Below are 17592 nucleotides of genomic sequence, written 5' to 3'. Positions count from 1 at the left end.
CCGGTTGTCCCGCAGCTCCACGCTGTTCCAGCTGTTGACGTCCAGCATCGCCTCCCACTAAACCTCACATAGACTAGATATATGTTCCTCATTACCTCAGTCGAGTAGAAGTCTTCGGCCCCGTTGGCAGCGGAGACCATGTGCACGATGTGGTTGTACCGGTTGTCCCGCAGCTCCACGCTGTTCCAGCTGTTGACGTCCAGCATCGCCTCCCACTAAACCTCACATAGACTAGATATATGTTCCTCATTACCTCAGTCGAGTAGAAGTCTTCGGCCCCGTTGGCAGCGGAGACCATGTGCACGATGTGGTTGTACCGGTTGTCTCGCAGCTCCACGCTGTTCCAGCTGTTGGCGTTCAGCATGGCCTCCCACTAAACCTCACATAGACTGGGAATATGTTCCTCATTACCTCAGTGGAGTAGAAGTCTTCGGCCCCGTTGGCAGCGGAGACCATGTGCACGATGTGGTTGTACCGGTTGTCCCGCAGCTCCACGCTGTTCCAGCTGTTGACGTCCAGCATCGCCTCCCACTAAACCTCACATAGACTAGATATATCCGCAGCTCCACGCTGTTCCAGCTGTTGACGTCCAGCATCGCCTCCCACTAAACCTCACATAGACTAGATATATGTTCCTCATTACCTCAGTCGAGTAGAAGTCTTCGGCCCCGTTGGCAGCGGAGACCATGTGCACGATGTGGTTGTACCGGTTGTCTCGCAGCTCCACGCTGTTCCAGCTGTTGGCGTTCAGCATGGCCTCCCACTAAACCTCACATAGACTGGGAATATGTTCCTCATTACCTCAGTGGAGTAGAAGTCTTCGGCCCCGTTGGCAGCGGAGACCATGTGCACGATGTGGTTGTACCGGTTGTCTCGCAGCTCCACGCTGTTCCAGCTGTTGACGTCCAGCATGGCCTCCCACTAAACCTCACATAGACTAGATATATGGTCCTCATTACCTCAGTGGAGTAGAAGTCTTCGGCCCCGTTGGCAGCGGAGACCATGTGCACGATGTGGTTGTACCGGTTGTCCCGCAGCTCCACGCTGTTCCAGCTGTTGGCGTTTAGCATCGCCTCCCACTTCTCCTTCGATATAACTGAAATAGAAATTAATGCCGTTTAGGATATGCTAGTATAACTACAGGGGTATCCTAACTACGGCTCTAGATTATGGCCTTCTAGTCGGAGATTACGATGCTACAGTAGTAGAACCAATAGTAAGTTGCAAGGACAAATTAAGTATGTAGTACAAGAAAGGAGCTATTTAAACAAATGTGGATGAAAAACAATTGCGCGTACCTAAATGTGATAAGTTCTGTCTGGTTCATTTAATTTGTATACACAACTGACGTGACACACTGGTACTGCTCCACGGAGCACATTTCCAGCTGAGTTTATACATTTAAAAAAAAATCCGTTGTCTTATGTGCTAGTATGGGTTCTTCGAATATTTCTAAACGTTCTTTCAAACATTTGTTGAGATAACATATATACAAACAACAACAATCCTAACTGTGCATCGGTGGGCTTTATTACAAAAGGCATAAGGTCCACCGATGTACAGTTAACAGTGTAGGAGATGGTACAAATTGCGTGTTTACTTCGGGTTTTTGTTATGGTTTATCACTAACAGTTTCTGTTTAGCAAATCTACCTGTTTACTATAAGTTGGAATAAAATAACCGAAACACTTAAATGGGGAATCCCAGCATCTTTAGGTATGCTTACCGCATGATTGTTGCTACACAATCACTAACAGGAAAATCCCGCCAGGAAGCCAGATGGCAGTCGCTTTCGTAAAGCAAATGCCTACACTTGGGAACCCGGGCGGTCCCTAGGCTTCTTGGGTTCCCGACTCCCGTGGGGGAGTCCATCGACAGGGGTACGAAACTCCTCCCGTCGGACAAACTCGGCTCCGTTCGGCTCAGCATTGCTCCGAGCAATTATTAGGGTTGACACAACTTGACATCCCTTTGCGTGCACGACCGTTCAATTTTGAAAACCCTAAATAGCCGAAAGAGATAGTGCCATACATTAGAAAGGGACAGCATGATTCGTCCCTGAACCACTTTCAAATTTCGGTTTTGTAGGAAGTTTCCTTTCTGTACGGTAGTATTATTATTTATTTTGTGGCATCGATAGAAAGCAACCGACTCAACGATAACCGGTTCTAGCCTGACGACCTTGAACCGACTTAGGGGCCATTCAAATATTACGTAAGCAGATTTATTACAATCCCCCTTGTCAGCAAAAGTAAGCAAAGCTCTTACCCCCACCCCCCATGCTTACGTAAACGTTTTTCAATTATAAATGTATTTTTTTTAATATTATAATTATAATGTTATAATTATAATTTTTCTATATTATATATTTTTCATTCATTATTTTTTATTTATTTTGTATAATTTTTCTCTTAGATACAATAATATCTAGTTCCTTGTCGGACTTTGCTTGTAATTTATAATTTCGCCACACTTCGTTAACTAACTTTTGTACATTTCGTACTTTCGTACTTGTATGAAATTTTTTAAAACTTCAAACAATTTTTGGTAGATATAACTTGGATTTGTCTATTTGAAACGACATCTTATATAAACATTAAACTTTGGCTAATGGAATTAACGGTAACAATAATGTTAGCTTGCTTTGCTATGCTTACAATACGTCTACTCGCTATAGTATCCAAACGGAACAATACACTGACACAGGAAATTTAGACAAGTGGATAGCGCGCGGTAATTCCCCTACTCGGTTCTAAAGCGAGTGCCTGAACGTATGCATTATTTGCGGGAATCCCCGAAAATGCGTTTCGTTTTCAAGCATAGACAATGTGAGGGTTGCCATTCGTGTAAAAAAGTAAATAACTACCGATGACGTAATCATCATCTAGACTCCCCTACCCCCCATGTCATCCAAAATAAGCAAAACAAAGACCCCCCCCATAGTGCTTACGTAATACTTGAACGGCCCCTTATGATTAAATAGGTAAATATTTGGGTATAATCTTACACAGGTCGGCATAGTCCAACCCAAAGGAATACTTTACATTCCAAATACGACGAGAAATAATGAAATTAATGAATAGGTAACATCAAAATGAGATCATTATAATGGGAAGCAAACAAAATTACCTTGAGCTCAGGTAAATATTATTGTAACGCTATTAAAAAAGGAAACACGTAATACCATGTAAGATAGCATCCTAAAATACTGACAGAACAGTATACAGGTATTATTATACCTATCTTGCATGATCACGCCTGGACGACATGAACAAATGGAGATATAAAACCGACATTTGTGACGAAGTCGTATTTGTTAAATGGGATTTTGTTTTATCAGTTGTAATGATGCATCTGTTTATTCTCGTTGAACATACCTTTAAAATTAGGTAGGTTTGTTATGCATATTATATCATTAGGTAACGATATTATTATAAAAAGAAAAACGCGACATTCTTCAAGTTCCCCTTCCAATGATTAAGGTATCAACATATCTATTATCTAATAGATTCAGTTTACAACCTGCGTCATAATGAATATCACAAACACTTCAGTATACCTTATCTTTTTACTGTCAAGTCTAGTCGTATCCGCACAAATAAGCTTCGCAAAACATTTCCAGGATATTTAAAGATCAACTATTAGAATATGTAGGTATGATTTCTACGTGCATCCTATGTTGTTTGACAATTTTATTTCAATACTTACAATTTCATGTAAGCAGCAATAGATGTTTTAGTCTGATATGGCGATTATGTAATCAGTTTCTTATTCTACAGTCTCGGAAAGCAAGATCTCTCATGTCGAGAGTAACGATGAATGGCGTTATTCATAAACGCGTTACTAGCCTGAATTAGCTATTATGAATCGTTTGTATTTATCTGTCATTTTGACGTATGTATTTGTAAGAAAGGCGTAATACAATTACATACATACATATAATTACGCCTATTTCGCTGGAGGGGTAGGCAGAGACCACGGATTTCCACTTGCTACGATCCTGACATACCTCTTTAACTTCCTTCACTTTCATAACATTCCTCATACACGCTCGCCGGTTTAGCGTGCTCTTGACCTGGGCTTTCTTCAGAAAGGGGTAAATCATAATTTAACTAAACCAGTTAAAGATATATGAATGAGGAGGTAAGACACTTACATGCACTCGCGTCCATAGCTCCCCTATCGCAGATGATCAGACAATTCCTCTGACACGTCCTGCCAAGCTCGAAAAATGTGTTCTCGATCTGAATCATGGTCTTCAGTAGGTTCTCTTGGAATTTTGTCGCTGTAACAAAGAAATATACGTTTAAAAATGAGGACAATGTGTTGGATGGATGACGCGCAGATTTCATTGATTGGAATGGTAGAATTGTTGTTTTATTTTGTTAAAAGTCAAGTTCAAGGGTGAACTACAGATCCGTAACAGCTATGCGTAATCGGAGATGACTCTTAGATTTAGATAGTGGTTTTGTCACATCTTGGGTTCCCACTGACGCTGACCGCCAGGTGGTCACATATTCTATAAATATACGTGATTGACTGATTAGCACACAGTTTACGAGATTAACAGAGCAGAAGACCAAGTTCTAAGATATTGAATCACGGAAATAGATAATAGCGTCAGATGAGGGTTCTAAACTCCCGGCCTATTGAAGTCCTTTTTAGCTCAAAATGTTGTAAGAACACTATTATTATTTTTTTAATTTACGCTCCGTCAATCTTTTCCTTTAAACAATTATACATTTATTTGAATGTCGTTCAGGACGTGTCCAGAGATTTTCTCATTGAAATTTATAACACTAATGATGTTTGAATAAAAGCCAAAACACAGCGAGTGTTTCCAATGCGGCAATTACAATGGAAATAAGATGGTATTCCCTTGCCAAGACACCATACACTCATAGCTGGTTTCAAAATGTTTTAGCAAACTAGTATGAAACCTTCTGGTTTTGGCAGGAGATAATGGACTAGCAGTTATCAGACCAGCGTTTATCGCTAACATAAAACATCTGTTGTTTTCTAACAATGTTTCAATTGGTAATGTTACAATGAAATTTTCGAGCCAAACATAAAGTCTCTAAAACAACGAAAGAAAGAGAGAAACGTAATGTCCAGTAAAAAAAAACAGGATTTTTTACTTTTAGACTGACCTCTGTTTGGCCCTTATTCATATACGTTTTCTAAATTCCTAATAGTGTTATCTCTACTTATCTCCAAATGAATTTGTAACAACATCCTTCACGTTTAGAAAAGTAATGATAGGTATTTCAATTGTTTTTATTTTTGCACTATTTGGAAGCCTACACCCAATATGCTATAGAGATTACTGTCGGCATTCCTCCAATTCTGAATACGATGAATTGTAATCCAAGGCAAATTGTGCAGTGTGTGGTAAATATTGGCTGTAAATAAACGCATTATTTAGGCTACATTATGTTTATGTATGATGGATAGATAAGCGGTAAAGTAAACATGATAGATGCAATGAGTCTTGCTTGCCTTGTTTGGTTGAACGTTGCAATTTACAACAATTCCCATTGAGTGGGCCTATGGATCTACAGGGACGCAACGCAAGCGATATGACATGTGACATATAATTCCATTTATTAAAAACGGAGTGTGTAGCTTGGAGCGATGCTGCGTTACGCATCTGATGCGATTTAGGTACTGATTCGTTCGATGGGTTCGAATGAAAATAAGAGGACTGGCAGTGTCACTTATTGAAGTAAGAAGTGACTGAATTAAAAGTCACGTGTGTATCATAATCATGTGTAAACGCATAACTAACATTGTAATACTAGCCTTTTATCGCTATGTGTCGACAATCTCTTTCTCAACACAAATTAGATTTTACACACTAGATTTTCCCTGCTCGAATTTCGCCTAGTCATGAAATTATTCGTTTATCCATTAATCAGGTGTACTTGTAATCATACAATTACCAGTATAGCCCCAATAATGACCGTAATATTATCCACTTTAGTGAATTTGCGGAACCGGTCACGTTTTACTGAAACGTGGTAGATTTATTTACACTTATTTCCAGAATCGTTTGTAAATCGACTCTAAGTACCACTTGCACCATCCCATTAACCCGGTGTTAACCGGTTAATCTGGAGTTACCATGGTTACCAGTACAATTTGACACTGCTTTAACGGGTTGACCCCGAGTTAGTGGGATGGTACAAGTGGCGCTAAGTGACCTACATGTGATTAATCCTACATCCTATGTTAGATAAGTCTTCGATAAAAATATTGTCAAAGTAGGTCTGTTAGCACAGCAGGCGTCGATATAGAATTTTTAGCTCCCTAAGTAAAACAAATGTTAGATCTAAGATGAGAAAAACGTACTGCGCTGTTGCCTTATTTAATTTACAGTGACAAGGAAAATTTATAGTGATGCCTGTTTTGGTCTGATCTATTTATGAGCTCAACACTATGGTGTTTTCACTGTCTAATTCGGGTATTTTATCTAAAGAGTTGTTTTGTTTTGTTCGCTAGTAAGTACTAAGTGTGAAGTGAACATAAAATTGTTTCCCTTCAAAGGTAAGGCAATTAAAGAACTGAGTTTTATGAAGGAAGGGAGCAAGAGCAACTAATAGGAAAAGTTACCGCAACTAAGTGCTGATCTATTGTATAGTGTGTTCACCCCAATGGGGTGAAGGATCGCAGGCATTTTGCCAGTATAGCGTCTTATAAATTTGTCTTTTTGCCTCGACGAAGCAACGATCTAGTTGATTTACGTGTTCATACTCATAACTGTATTTAATCTTGTAACTTCGTGCCAAATAGGAGCCAATCCTCTGGCAATATCATAAACTCAGATAAGATGATCTATATATTTAATATGTACCTTCAATTTTGTTCTCAAATGTTTAGACTTTAGAGTTACTCCAAGATAACTATGCAGCGTACTTATACTTTATTTTATAGCATAGACTATGCAAGTGTTGCTTATACGTCATAATTTCATAGAAGTTTGACGTTAAAAATGCCACTTGCAAAGTTATCAAAATCGCTACAAAGTTTTCTGGGTCTAACTGTAACTTTCTAAATATTCTGTGCCGTCCAGGCTAGTCGTCTCTGGAATTCACTCCCCCTAAATATTAGACAAGCTCCAAGTAAGTTTTCTTTTAAGCGGTTGTTGCGTAAGCATTTGCTAAAACAAGAGTTCGAATAATATCCATCATTATTATATTTATAGTATGTATTGTATAAATATGTAGTAGTTCATATATATTTTATTTATTTATGTAGTTTATATGTATAGTTTGCTTTTTTTTTATTCACTGAATAAGTATATTTCTCTCTCTGCACCAATTGTAGATGTCTGTTTGGCCCTATGGTTGACTGGTAGAGAATGCCATTTGGCATTAAGTCCGCCATTTGTACATTTTTGTATATACTTTGTGCAATAAAGTTTAAATAAATAAATAAATAAGGATACTTATTACATATTTTATATTTTTACAAAACTTAAAGAATAATTAAGTTTTTTTAATTGAGACAATAGTTTATCTCTATGTCGCCTTTGCTCTATCTTTAAAAGATATATTTTCAGAATTTCAGATTATTTCAGAAGAAGATACGTACTTATGCTATTAAATTATACATATCCAACATAGACTACATCAGTGAGATTTCACACCACCATTACAAGATTGTTACCGATTACAGAGTTGATATACAACCGGCATAATCGTGTAATATCGTTACGCATTCGCATATTTAAACAAAACCACGTGCGCCGTGACGCAAGCGCCGCGCCGCGCGCGTCTCGGAACGGTACGCATTATCACCTACAAATCACTGGTAACGACCGACACACCATGCATGTCATTGTTGCTTATGCCAAAATTCACAGGCCAACGACAAATCGTAACACAATACGACGTCGTAGATGTACGATTAGGAACTATTAAATTATGAAGCGTATTCAGATTTATACCAATTTAATATCAATCTCACTCATGATGCCTGCACAACATATCATACTACTAAGATTACAGTAGCCCAGGAAGAAATAACTAATGCAACGAGAATAGATGAATAAATATTTGTACAGAATTATCCAAAACACTCGACATAACTGTGCCACATTTATCGCCTCCCTTAAAGGGAACGTAAAGTTGAATGATTCGACCTCTAAAGACACTAGGTATTTCATTTGAATTAGTACATCTATTCGCACTTAGTCACCGTTCACCGTTGGCTTGATATCTATGATATGACGTCCGATCTACTATTTTGCAGCCAATATGAGGATAACATTCAATGATAATGATAACTGATGGGAAGACTACGGTGACCATAAATAAAACCACAGCGTTTACTGTTACAAAAACATGAAGCCTGGTGTCGAGTCCAACTGGAAAAAACATCTTCTTGATGAATCTGTTGCCAACTAATTCAAATGTAAACAGAGGCGTAGAACATTAGAATGAATGTCTAATGATTACTCGCGTGTACTGGTTACAAGTGAAGTACATAATTGAAGATCTCGAGCGATCTCGTTTCTGTAAGACGATTCCTGCTTCAGCTCGATTCAGAGGGCGTCGTCACCCATTGTGCATCGTAATGGCTTGTCACCACGCCAACGAACTCACATACACTGATCATGTTCATACACAATTACACACACCACAGAACTGGGAAAACATTCTGATCTTGCGGATGAGCCGAGGGCAGAATGAACCATAAGTTGTTAACATGTCTGTGGCCGATTAAGAAGACGTCGCCAATAAATTCAAAGGAAGTAGGGTTTCCATGGCCATGTTAAAACGGCACCTTTGACTCGTTCTTTCCTTAGAAGTAAACTAAATATGCGATGGCTATTGGCCTAAGATAGAACCGAGGAACAGGAAAGGGGACTAACTAACGGGACGTATGCAGAGCTATGAAGTTCGCTCAAGAAATGGACTCGCTCGTGAGAATTACATTCGATGAAAATACAACGCTTGAAATGTTGTTACCATTCCTCAATAAGTGCAACTCCTCAGACTAGCCAAGAGGATGAAGAACTCGGGATCCGCACTAACTGTGTTCAACGGTATGTCTACCGTTTTAACTCAAAGCCCTCAAATGACAATTTCTATGATTTGAGCTTGCCTTTCTTCCAAGAGTTTGCCTTAAAAATATGAAATTTATTGTAGTGGCGGTTTGACATGACAGAAGTAGATTTAAATGTATATTAATGAGAGGAAGCGTGTCGTTCCATTAACAACGTAGCCAAAATCGTAAAATGTTTGAACAAAGATATGTACCTATACATTTTACGCTCTATTGCAATGGAATAAGATGTAAAAGTATTGCATTTTTTAAGGTATACGTTTGTACAAAATTAGCTGAAGTTTTGGCACCTCGGATAGGTCATTAGCGACCCTTTAATAAATTAAAAGAAAATCAAGCTAATAGCCAAGATGTCATATATGTAGTTATGGATAACATATGCTGCGTTGTAGACAATAATGTTTCGATTCTTGTCGATATGTTGTCTAATTTATTATGCTTTCTATGGTTTAAGGATTTTTAACAAAAGAAAAGTAAAATCTGTGTGACTTTTCATGAAAAGTAGCTGCGATCCCATGCAAGACTAAGTGAAGTTAAAGAAAAGTTAGTGGCGTAAATACTGTAATTGACTGAAATTCCATACATCATTTCTTATCCAACTCAGAGGTTGGCTAGGTTTCGAAGCCCACGACCAGGGCTGCCAGATCGTATAATAGGCTACGAAATTCGTATAATGAAATTATTTTCGTATACATGTCGTATAGTTGGTCAATCGGTATAATTGGATACGAAAAAAACACCGATGTATAACTACTGTAAATGCTTCAAAAAACAGTGTGCCAATCAGAAGGCCTACCGCGAACCACGTTCGACGTCTTGCCTCTATGTCGCACTTGTAAATTCGTACGTAAGTGTGACAGGGAGGCAACACGTCGAACGTGGTTCGCGGTAGACCCTCAGGCGTGGCTCACTCCGCGATTTCGTCGCTTTGCTACAGGTAGGTAGGTAGGAAAAGTACATCCGTTCCACCCCAATTTTGGGGAAAGCCATAAGCCACGCGTGGCGCTGTCGCCACCTAGCGCCCATATCTATGCTGATCTTAACAGACGCGTTTTGTTAGAGAGTGAGTCTTCTGTAACTAGTGCTATTATTTATTCTGTGGTGCCAATACTGTTCAACGATTTAATGGAACGGCAACTACTTAAATACACGTCAACGTGGGCTATAACCGCGAAAATCCAAGTTCGCAAATTGCGCGCATCTTTCTCTGTCACTCTTATTACGCTGTCATTGGAGTAAAAGAGAAAGATCCCCGCAATTTGGGGTCTTACCGCGAAAACCGAAATTCACCAGTTATTAAAAAATTGATTTATAATAATAGTTTTTTTTTTGTACTCGTATAATGCAATCGAATTTCGTATAATTGCGGGCACAGGATCGTATAATCAAGATTTATGTACTGGCAGCCCTGCCCACGACCTTACATAACCAACGTATTGTTATGCTTTCGAATATATCTCGTTAAAAGAGACTAATATACAATATATACATCTACAGATACGTGGAGTCTGAAGCGCAGATTATTGGCATCGTGCACTCAAGAAAAATCTTAATACATGGTGCCGACATGTGTCGAAATACGATTGTCATGTGACAAGTAGAGGCTAACATTATTTCGAGCATTATTCGATACGTTTTCAAAGTCCGCGAGGCGCGGCCGTGATGTCTGCTAGAGTTTTATTTTCAGCCACCTTGCCAATGAACTCCGAACAACGGGTTTTATTAATATGATCAGGTTACATAACCTGTAAATAGTTATCGTGTACTCTTATCTTGGCAAAATTCTAGTTAATGGAATCAATATAACATAAATATTTTGATGAAACCACAGATCGGACTAGAATTCAATACTTTGGAGGGCAAGCAACCACTTGATAGTGTAAGGCACACATTAGAAACAACTTACAAGTATTTGAGGGATTATAGAGTCACGAAAAAGGTGGCGTCGATAATAGAGTCACGCATAGGTGGCAAAACAGAATCCCGAAGCAGACAGAAATCAAAAGAAGTTCTATGAAAACCACAGCATTTCTTCTATTCTTGACACGGTTAATAAATTGAGAGAAACTGTAGCTAAACTTAGGTGTAGGATCATAATCATGAGTTTAAAGTACACGGAAGCACCGACGTGACACATTGAGAGCGACGTTTTATGCCGACAAAAACATGTGAAATTTAGTGAAATCAAGAAAAAAAAGTTAAATGCTCCGTGGCGAGACGTCGGACGTCAACGGCGTAGATTCAAGGAGAGATTTACGAGGCATTGAAAACAATCGTAACATTTTATTTACATTCTACATTCTACGAATGTTACGACCAGTATTCGAATAGTATCGTCGTAAAACTTAGCGATGGAAATTGCAGTGATTTTGATTCATAAATATTATTCAGTGTAACGTTAACTGACTTGTGTACAATAGGGATTTATGTTAATTTATTATTTTAACGAGCTAAGTATACGCTTGGTTTATTTATGGCCACATAATAACGTTCATATAACAGCGTCAGAATTATATCTAAAGCGCTAAGTTAACATTGATAATATTTGATAACCGTGACCGTGAACTTTTTCAGGCATCCGCCACTGCAACGAACATAACACAATACGTTGACTACATACATCATTACATAATTACCTTTTTGTCTGTTTTCTCGAAACTGCGTCATGCAATTCTAGAGACACTCACAAGAAATAGGTTATGTAAAATGGCGGAAGGAATTAGGAAACTTTATCATTCAGCTGTGCACTTCAAAGGATTGCCGGCCTTTGAAGGAAAACACAATTTCCTGCTTCCTATAAAAAGTTTTCCTGTTCAAGAAAATTGGCGATTTGAATTTAACGAAATAAAGGAAATAACGATTGAAAGACCAGGAAAATCTTAGAGCACGTTTTCAATTAAAGCAAAATGGAATGAGGCCATCTAGAATCAATTCTTGTTTAAGTATTTAATCAGTCGTATTTCAGGATCAGACCTAGACAAGGTCAGGGTTAGAGTCGGAGAAAAATAAGATTGTTTTTGCTTGAAAGGACAAAGCCAGCGTACTAGATTATTGATAGTGTTTCTAAAGGTCGGACGTTACTTTCGTTCCAAGGACGAGGCTATATGAAAGTTTTACGACTACGTAATCAAAATCAAACACAATCCATTACGAGCTCGTATGGGTGGCTATAATCTTAAAATATTATGATGGGACCAACAACGTCGGGCATTAAGTTGTAGTTTATCGCTTTATGGGCTAGTTCAAACTGGATCGAAGTCCAGTACAGAGGGCCTATCGCGAACCACGTTTGACGTGTTGCCTCTCTGTCGCACTTGTGAATTCGTGCGTAAGTGTGATAGGGAGGCAACAAGTCGAACGTGGTTCGCGGTAGGCCCTCAAGGCAGTATTCACAACGCTTATAGAAGAAACCAAAATGAGTGTGCAGATATGCGATAATGCGAAGCTCTACGAATTTTGAGATCAAGTTATACTAGGTAAGAACTCACAATCTGGTCAAATTATTTTATGAAATAGATAGCAGGCGTGCAGGTCACCGATATCTGCGAGTAATCTCTGCTTGAGTTATGTTGTGAGATCTATGACTACCTATTAAGACTGATTACAGAGTTAGAATGTCGATGACACTTATTTGAACCATAACGTACCTAATCTCAACCCGCAGACTCTATAATTCTAAATTATACCAGTAAACTGTGTCGTTTCCGGGTAGAAACACAGTAGCCGAAATCACCTCGCATGATTTGTGCACTACCCTCTAGCGATTATCATCCTCTAGGTTACAATTCGAAATTATAACCAGGAAAAGCAGGTGTTTAGATATTTCAATAATACAAAAACAAACTGAAAATATTTAAATGTAAACGAAGCGGAGCGTAATTTATACGGACATGTCGCGTGTTTTGATTCCGTTAGAGTCGAATTATCGTCAACTTTCGTGCATTGTTCGATTTCCATTACTGGAAGTAAATTACCCACAATGGCTAAGTTATTACAACTTGGGTAAACACAAACATTGGTATAATTTGCATCGATCGTTTACTAGCCATTATCATTATCTACTGTATCATTTGGGGTTTGAGCAATTCATCAATTTGTGGATATAACCACTTCCATTAATTTGGATTATTTAGATAAACATATTATCAGGTAAGTAATTATACTAATTATAGTATACCCCGTGCCCTTCATAGAAAAATACATTTTCCTGATGAAAGACGCATCATATGAGCCTCGATGGAAGTCGGTAAATTGTCTGACAAATTCCAAGCAGCTTTTCCGAACCATCTTAAGAGTTAAACTATATTGACAATGACCAAAATCAACTTGGAACAAGCATCATAGACCAAGTGGAGGACAAGTGCAGGACGGTCCGAGGAGGCGAGGACTACCCTCATGGTTCTACACCACGTCAGTACTACGGATGGCCATAACCATAACGTTTGACGTCGACGAAGGAAGACTGTCAATGTACTCTAAACTTAAGGGGCAACCAACGTTGAATGACGTCAAAGATTTTGAAATTACAATTGCTCTCAATGGAGTAAGCTCAGACGGGAGGCCGGTCGGATATTCGTGAATATAAATTAGTTTGGCAAAGTTCCTATGGACATTGGCCTGAGCCACACGCCTCCGATGACGTATGTGGGACGATTCTGTACCAAGTATTAAGATGTATTATTACAGCCTACGGGTAATTAAAGTTAATTAGCAAGTCGAGCGTTACCAGTAGAGCCAATTAGATTAAATAAGCCGGCTAGTACTTTTTTTTCTGTTATCTGTGTTGACGCATTTTGGTAAAGTAGGTACCTAAGTCGGTAGACATTGTATATAAATTATAAAGATTATAAACGCTGGCGAGCCGAGCCTGTTCTATCCTACCTACCAGGAGTTCTGTGCTCATAAAGATTGAAATTTGTCGAGATAGTACACTGAATTAATAATTACAATAATATTAATTTTTAATAATGTATCTATGTGTACGATGTTAATAATTGTAGATCGATCTAGGACTAGAATATGTATCAAGCTTTAAAGTTCGCGATCCTTGCACTCAAGAAGCATGTCTCTGCAGTTCATAATCGTACAAGGCAGGTTTTATACTGTATTTTTTATTGTATTTACAATTACGATTGTATGTCATGCGAGCGGATTACGGCAGAATTAAGTACCTAGTATGGTTAAGTCGTAAAACTTCAATTACAATGTCAGCCTGTCTGTTTTCTAACTATTAACACCTTTTATAAAATTTTAGCGTAACGATTACGACTAAATGTTCAATCAATTAGGCGACTCGTGGATAACAAATACAAGTAAACACGTGTCACATGTGAGAACAAAGGCGTCGTTAATGATGATGACAGATATACGGACTATAATGAGCGGACATGGACACCGAATCCTAGTAGCCGACAATGACAAGACGAATCGTTGGTATTCATTTACAGAGCGTAACATTACGGGAGCCTTCGCACACGACTTCTTGTAGATGCAATAATGGTCACAGGATTGAAACGTTTTATTATATACCCTCCCTAGACTAGTTGTAGCCCATCCACCCTTTGCCCGGCGTCATCCGAAGTTGAGTGATTACGCAAAAAAGAAAAATACGGAATCAATGCAATTTGCAGTATTTATTCCTATAATTGTGAGCCAGCGCATCCCCAAATCCAATCAGCTTGGAACACGGATTACACGGATGCCGCACAGATCTTTTACCACCAATTCTAAAGACCTTATCAGGGATTACGTCCAGTCAAATGTAATTTAAAAGACACTTAGGGCTATTTCGTGCTTGTTTTTTAAAAGTATATCAAAGCTGCTCATATATCTCAGGTATATGATGAAATGCAAGAAGAAATGTGCGATGCAATTACTCATACGTAACATGATTAGATTACTCGAATCTAGCTCTTAATGGGTTGGCTTTAAGACTCATGATCAGGTTTAGCTCGTTACGGGTTCCAAGTTCCAACTCACCGCTGCTACCCTGGGTGGCCTGGGCCACAGCCGCGGCGGTGCAACGTTTGCAAGCCGTCTGGCATACATCGCCTGTAACACTTCGAGCTACAACATCATTAATAAAGATACATTTTGTGTATAGAGTGGCATAGAGTGAAACTAGCTATGATTTATGTAAAAAAAGAGTTGTAATTGCTTACAGTACTTTATTTGCGTCATATTTAGAAATGACGGTTAAGGATCACAATTGAAATACATTGATGGATGGAGCTGCATTGTTTTTACTGGGTTCCTATACGACCGCCTCCTTCGAGACAGTCAGAAGACCGACATTTTAATGTGATAATAAGATTGCGTATTGATATTAGTGCTAATTCAATTATATCATGTGAACACGTAAAATTTCAGCTTGATTGAACAAGCTGTACTGTAAGCTAACATTTTAGACACAGCGAGAGAGAGAGAAACAATAAAATCTTTTAAACTTGGATTCATTTTGTTGTATAAATGTTATGGCCGATTTTCAATGAATGGATGTGTATTAATTTAATATCAACAACTACTCAGCTCTAAACTTATAGGAATCGAGAGCAAGGTCCCTCAACTGTATCAGATTGCGAAACTAAAAGGCTAGAAAAAGTGAACGTTTAGTCAACAATACAAATTGATTCTTTTGTTATGTTGATTGACCACGTTTTCATTTTGTCTAATAGTTCTATGCAGGCTGCGTAACCTTCACTACTTCAACCAATTCTATGTCAATAACCCCATTATTATACGATGACATTTCTCAATACCTATTGCGTGTCCTTTTGTTTACAACCTCGTCATGAATTCCAGAAGGCGGAATTCTTAAAGAACATAAATCATATTTTAAACGACTTTTACTATGGATTACCATTAAATAGTTTGAAATGAAAACGATTCTTCTGTTATGCTAATATGTAACGTGCGTCACAATCACAATGGTTGATATTCTTTGCACAAAATCTAAATATAGTTTGGAAGATGAACACATCAACTAGGTACGTAAACAAACCCGTACGGAGTGGCAGGACAGACGGAAGCGCAGAAAATAGTGATTTTACAGGACTATGTTACTATAAGTAAGAGAAATAAGTGACTAAGGGCCACTTTCGCGTTCCCGGGTTAGCCAACTGACTCGGAGTTATAACCGTTTATACAGGGTTTAAATGTACTGTTAACTCCGAGTTTATACGGTTAACTTTAACTTCGAGTACTACTAAATACTACAAAAATGCAGGATTTCCTAAGGCTATGAAGGATCGGAAATGGGAATAAGCATCCTACTCGATATTCAACAGTGAGCGAAGATGATATCAAATCACTGAAGCCTTCTTTAAATATACATTATACAAGTATGTCGTTATTTCTTACAGAAAATACTCATTAATTTATAGTTAAATCCGCACAGATTCCAAGTCTTTTGATACGCTCCTCGACAGCTCGACACATAAATACAACGATCCGTAAGAGTCGGATTCAAAATAACTTCAAGCTGAATGAAACATTACAAAGGTACCTAATGTAACGTAAAAACAACGCCTGACTGAAGCCTATGTATGCTCCAATATGCTCGGGCATAGGGGAGCGTTGAACAACGCGAGGAAGTTTGTATTTATTAATCACTCTTGACGTGTTTGCGTCGGTCGAAGTTTGTTGTGGTAAATATAAAATGAAAAAACATTATGAAATAGAGGTTCCCTCTGATATTATGTCACGCTCACTTTATGAATGTTACACGTTTCCTTATCTATACCTATTAGGTTCGAAAGACTTAGTTTCGGTGACCTGAGTGGCGCCACTTTTAACAGGTATGTTCTACAACTTCTACATCGCGCTTTCGGAGTTTTATAAATTATAAGTCAAGCAGTACATATTTCATGTATAAAATTGATTGCTGGCAAGACGTTGTGATGGATGGCATGCGTTCCGATGGTCTTACAAAACAGAATACCTAGCATTGAAAAGATCGCGCAAAGCGAAGGAAAAAAAACTAGTATCCGAGGATGCAACCGGGTGTATGAGTAAACACTACTAAGATGAACTCTAGATCAATCGGAAAGCAGGGCATGTATAAATAGGTAGGTATATTGTTAGTGTACCCATTCTTATTTGAAATGTCAATGCGGTGATAGTATTTGGAGCTCAACCGTTGAACACTACGAGATACAAGGCGCCCTGGCGCCCTAAAAAATGGAATGGCATGTCCGATCTATTGATTAAGTTTTTGTGATTTATTAGTTTATGTTATTTTGCGAAAACGCCAAAGCGAGTTGTAGTTCTGTTTTCTCGATAGGTATAATATAAAGAATCATGAAAGGCAGGAAACCCTTTATCTCCCTCTGTATATTAAATGAGATTACTTATCGATGAAGCGCGCAATTCAATCTCCGCCTAACAATTCCATTATTATCCGCCGTGCTTGCAACATTTTATTTCAAGACACGCCGTGAACGTGACCATGAGCGTCATATACACACACATACACGCTCACGTGAAAACATGGAAGCCCCGTAACTATCCCGCAAACCATCGAGG

The 17592-nt window shown here is 38.6% G+C and overlaps 1 protein-coding gene across 6 annotated transcripts in view; it reads right to left on the bottom strand.

Moving 5' to 3' along the window:
- LOC134665046 (TRPL translocation defect protein 14) overlaps positions 1 to 17592 on the bottom strand; it is a 34246-nt gene that overhangs the window by 5600 nt on the left and 11054 nt on the right. For 5 of the 6 annotated variants that reach the window (XM_063521830.1, XM_063521834.1, XM_063521833.1 and 2 more), the window contains 2 exons: positions 4157 to 4285; positions 1074 to 1096 (listed from right to left, as the gene is read on the bottom strand). In XM_063521830.1, coding sequence (XP_063377900.1) covers positions 1074 to 1096; positions 4157 to 4285 — 152 coding nt within the window. Of the gene's footprint in view, positions 1 to 959; positions 1097 to 4156; positions 4286 to 17592 lie in introns of all 6 variants that reach the window. The other variant, XM_063521835.1, reaches the window with a different exon arrangement.

This window comes from Cydia fagiglandana, chromosome 6 (genome assembly GCF_963556715.1).
Source record: "Cydia fagiglandana chromosome 6, ilCydFagi1.1, whole genome shotgun sequence".
In the NCBI taxonomy this organism is placed as follows: domain Eukaryota; kingdom Metazoa; phylum Arthropoda; class Insecta; order Lepidoptera; family Tortricidae; genus Cydia; species Cydia fagiglandana.
This window is presented reverse-complemented; position numbering and strand designations above follow the sequence as displayed.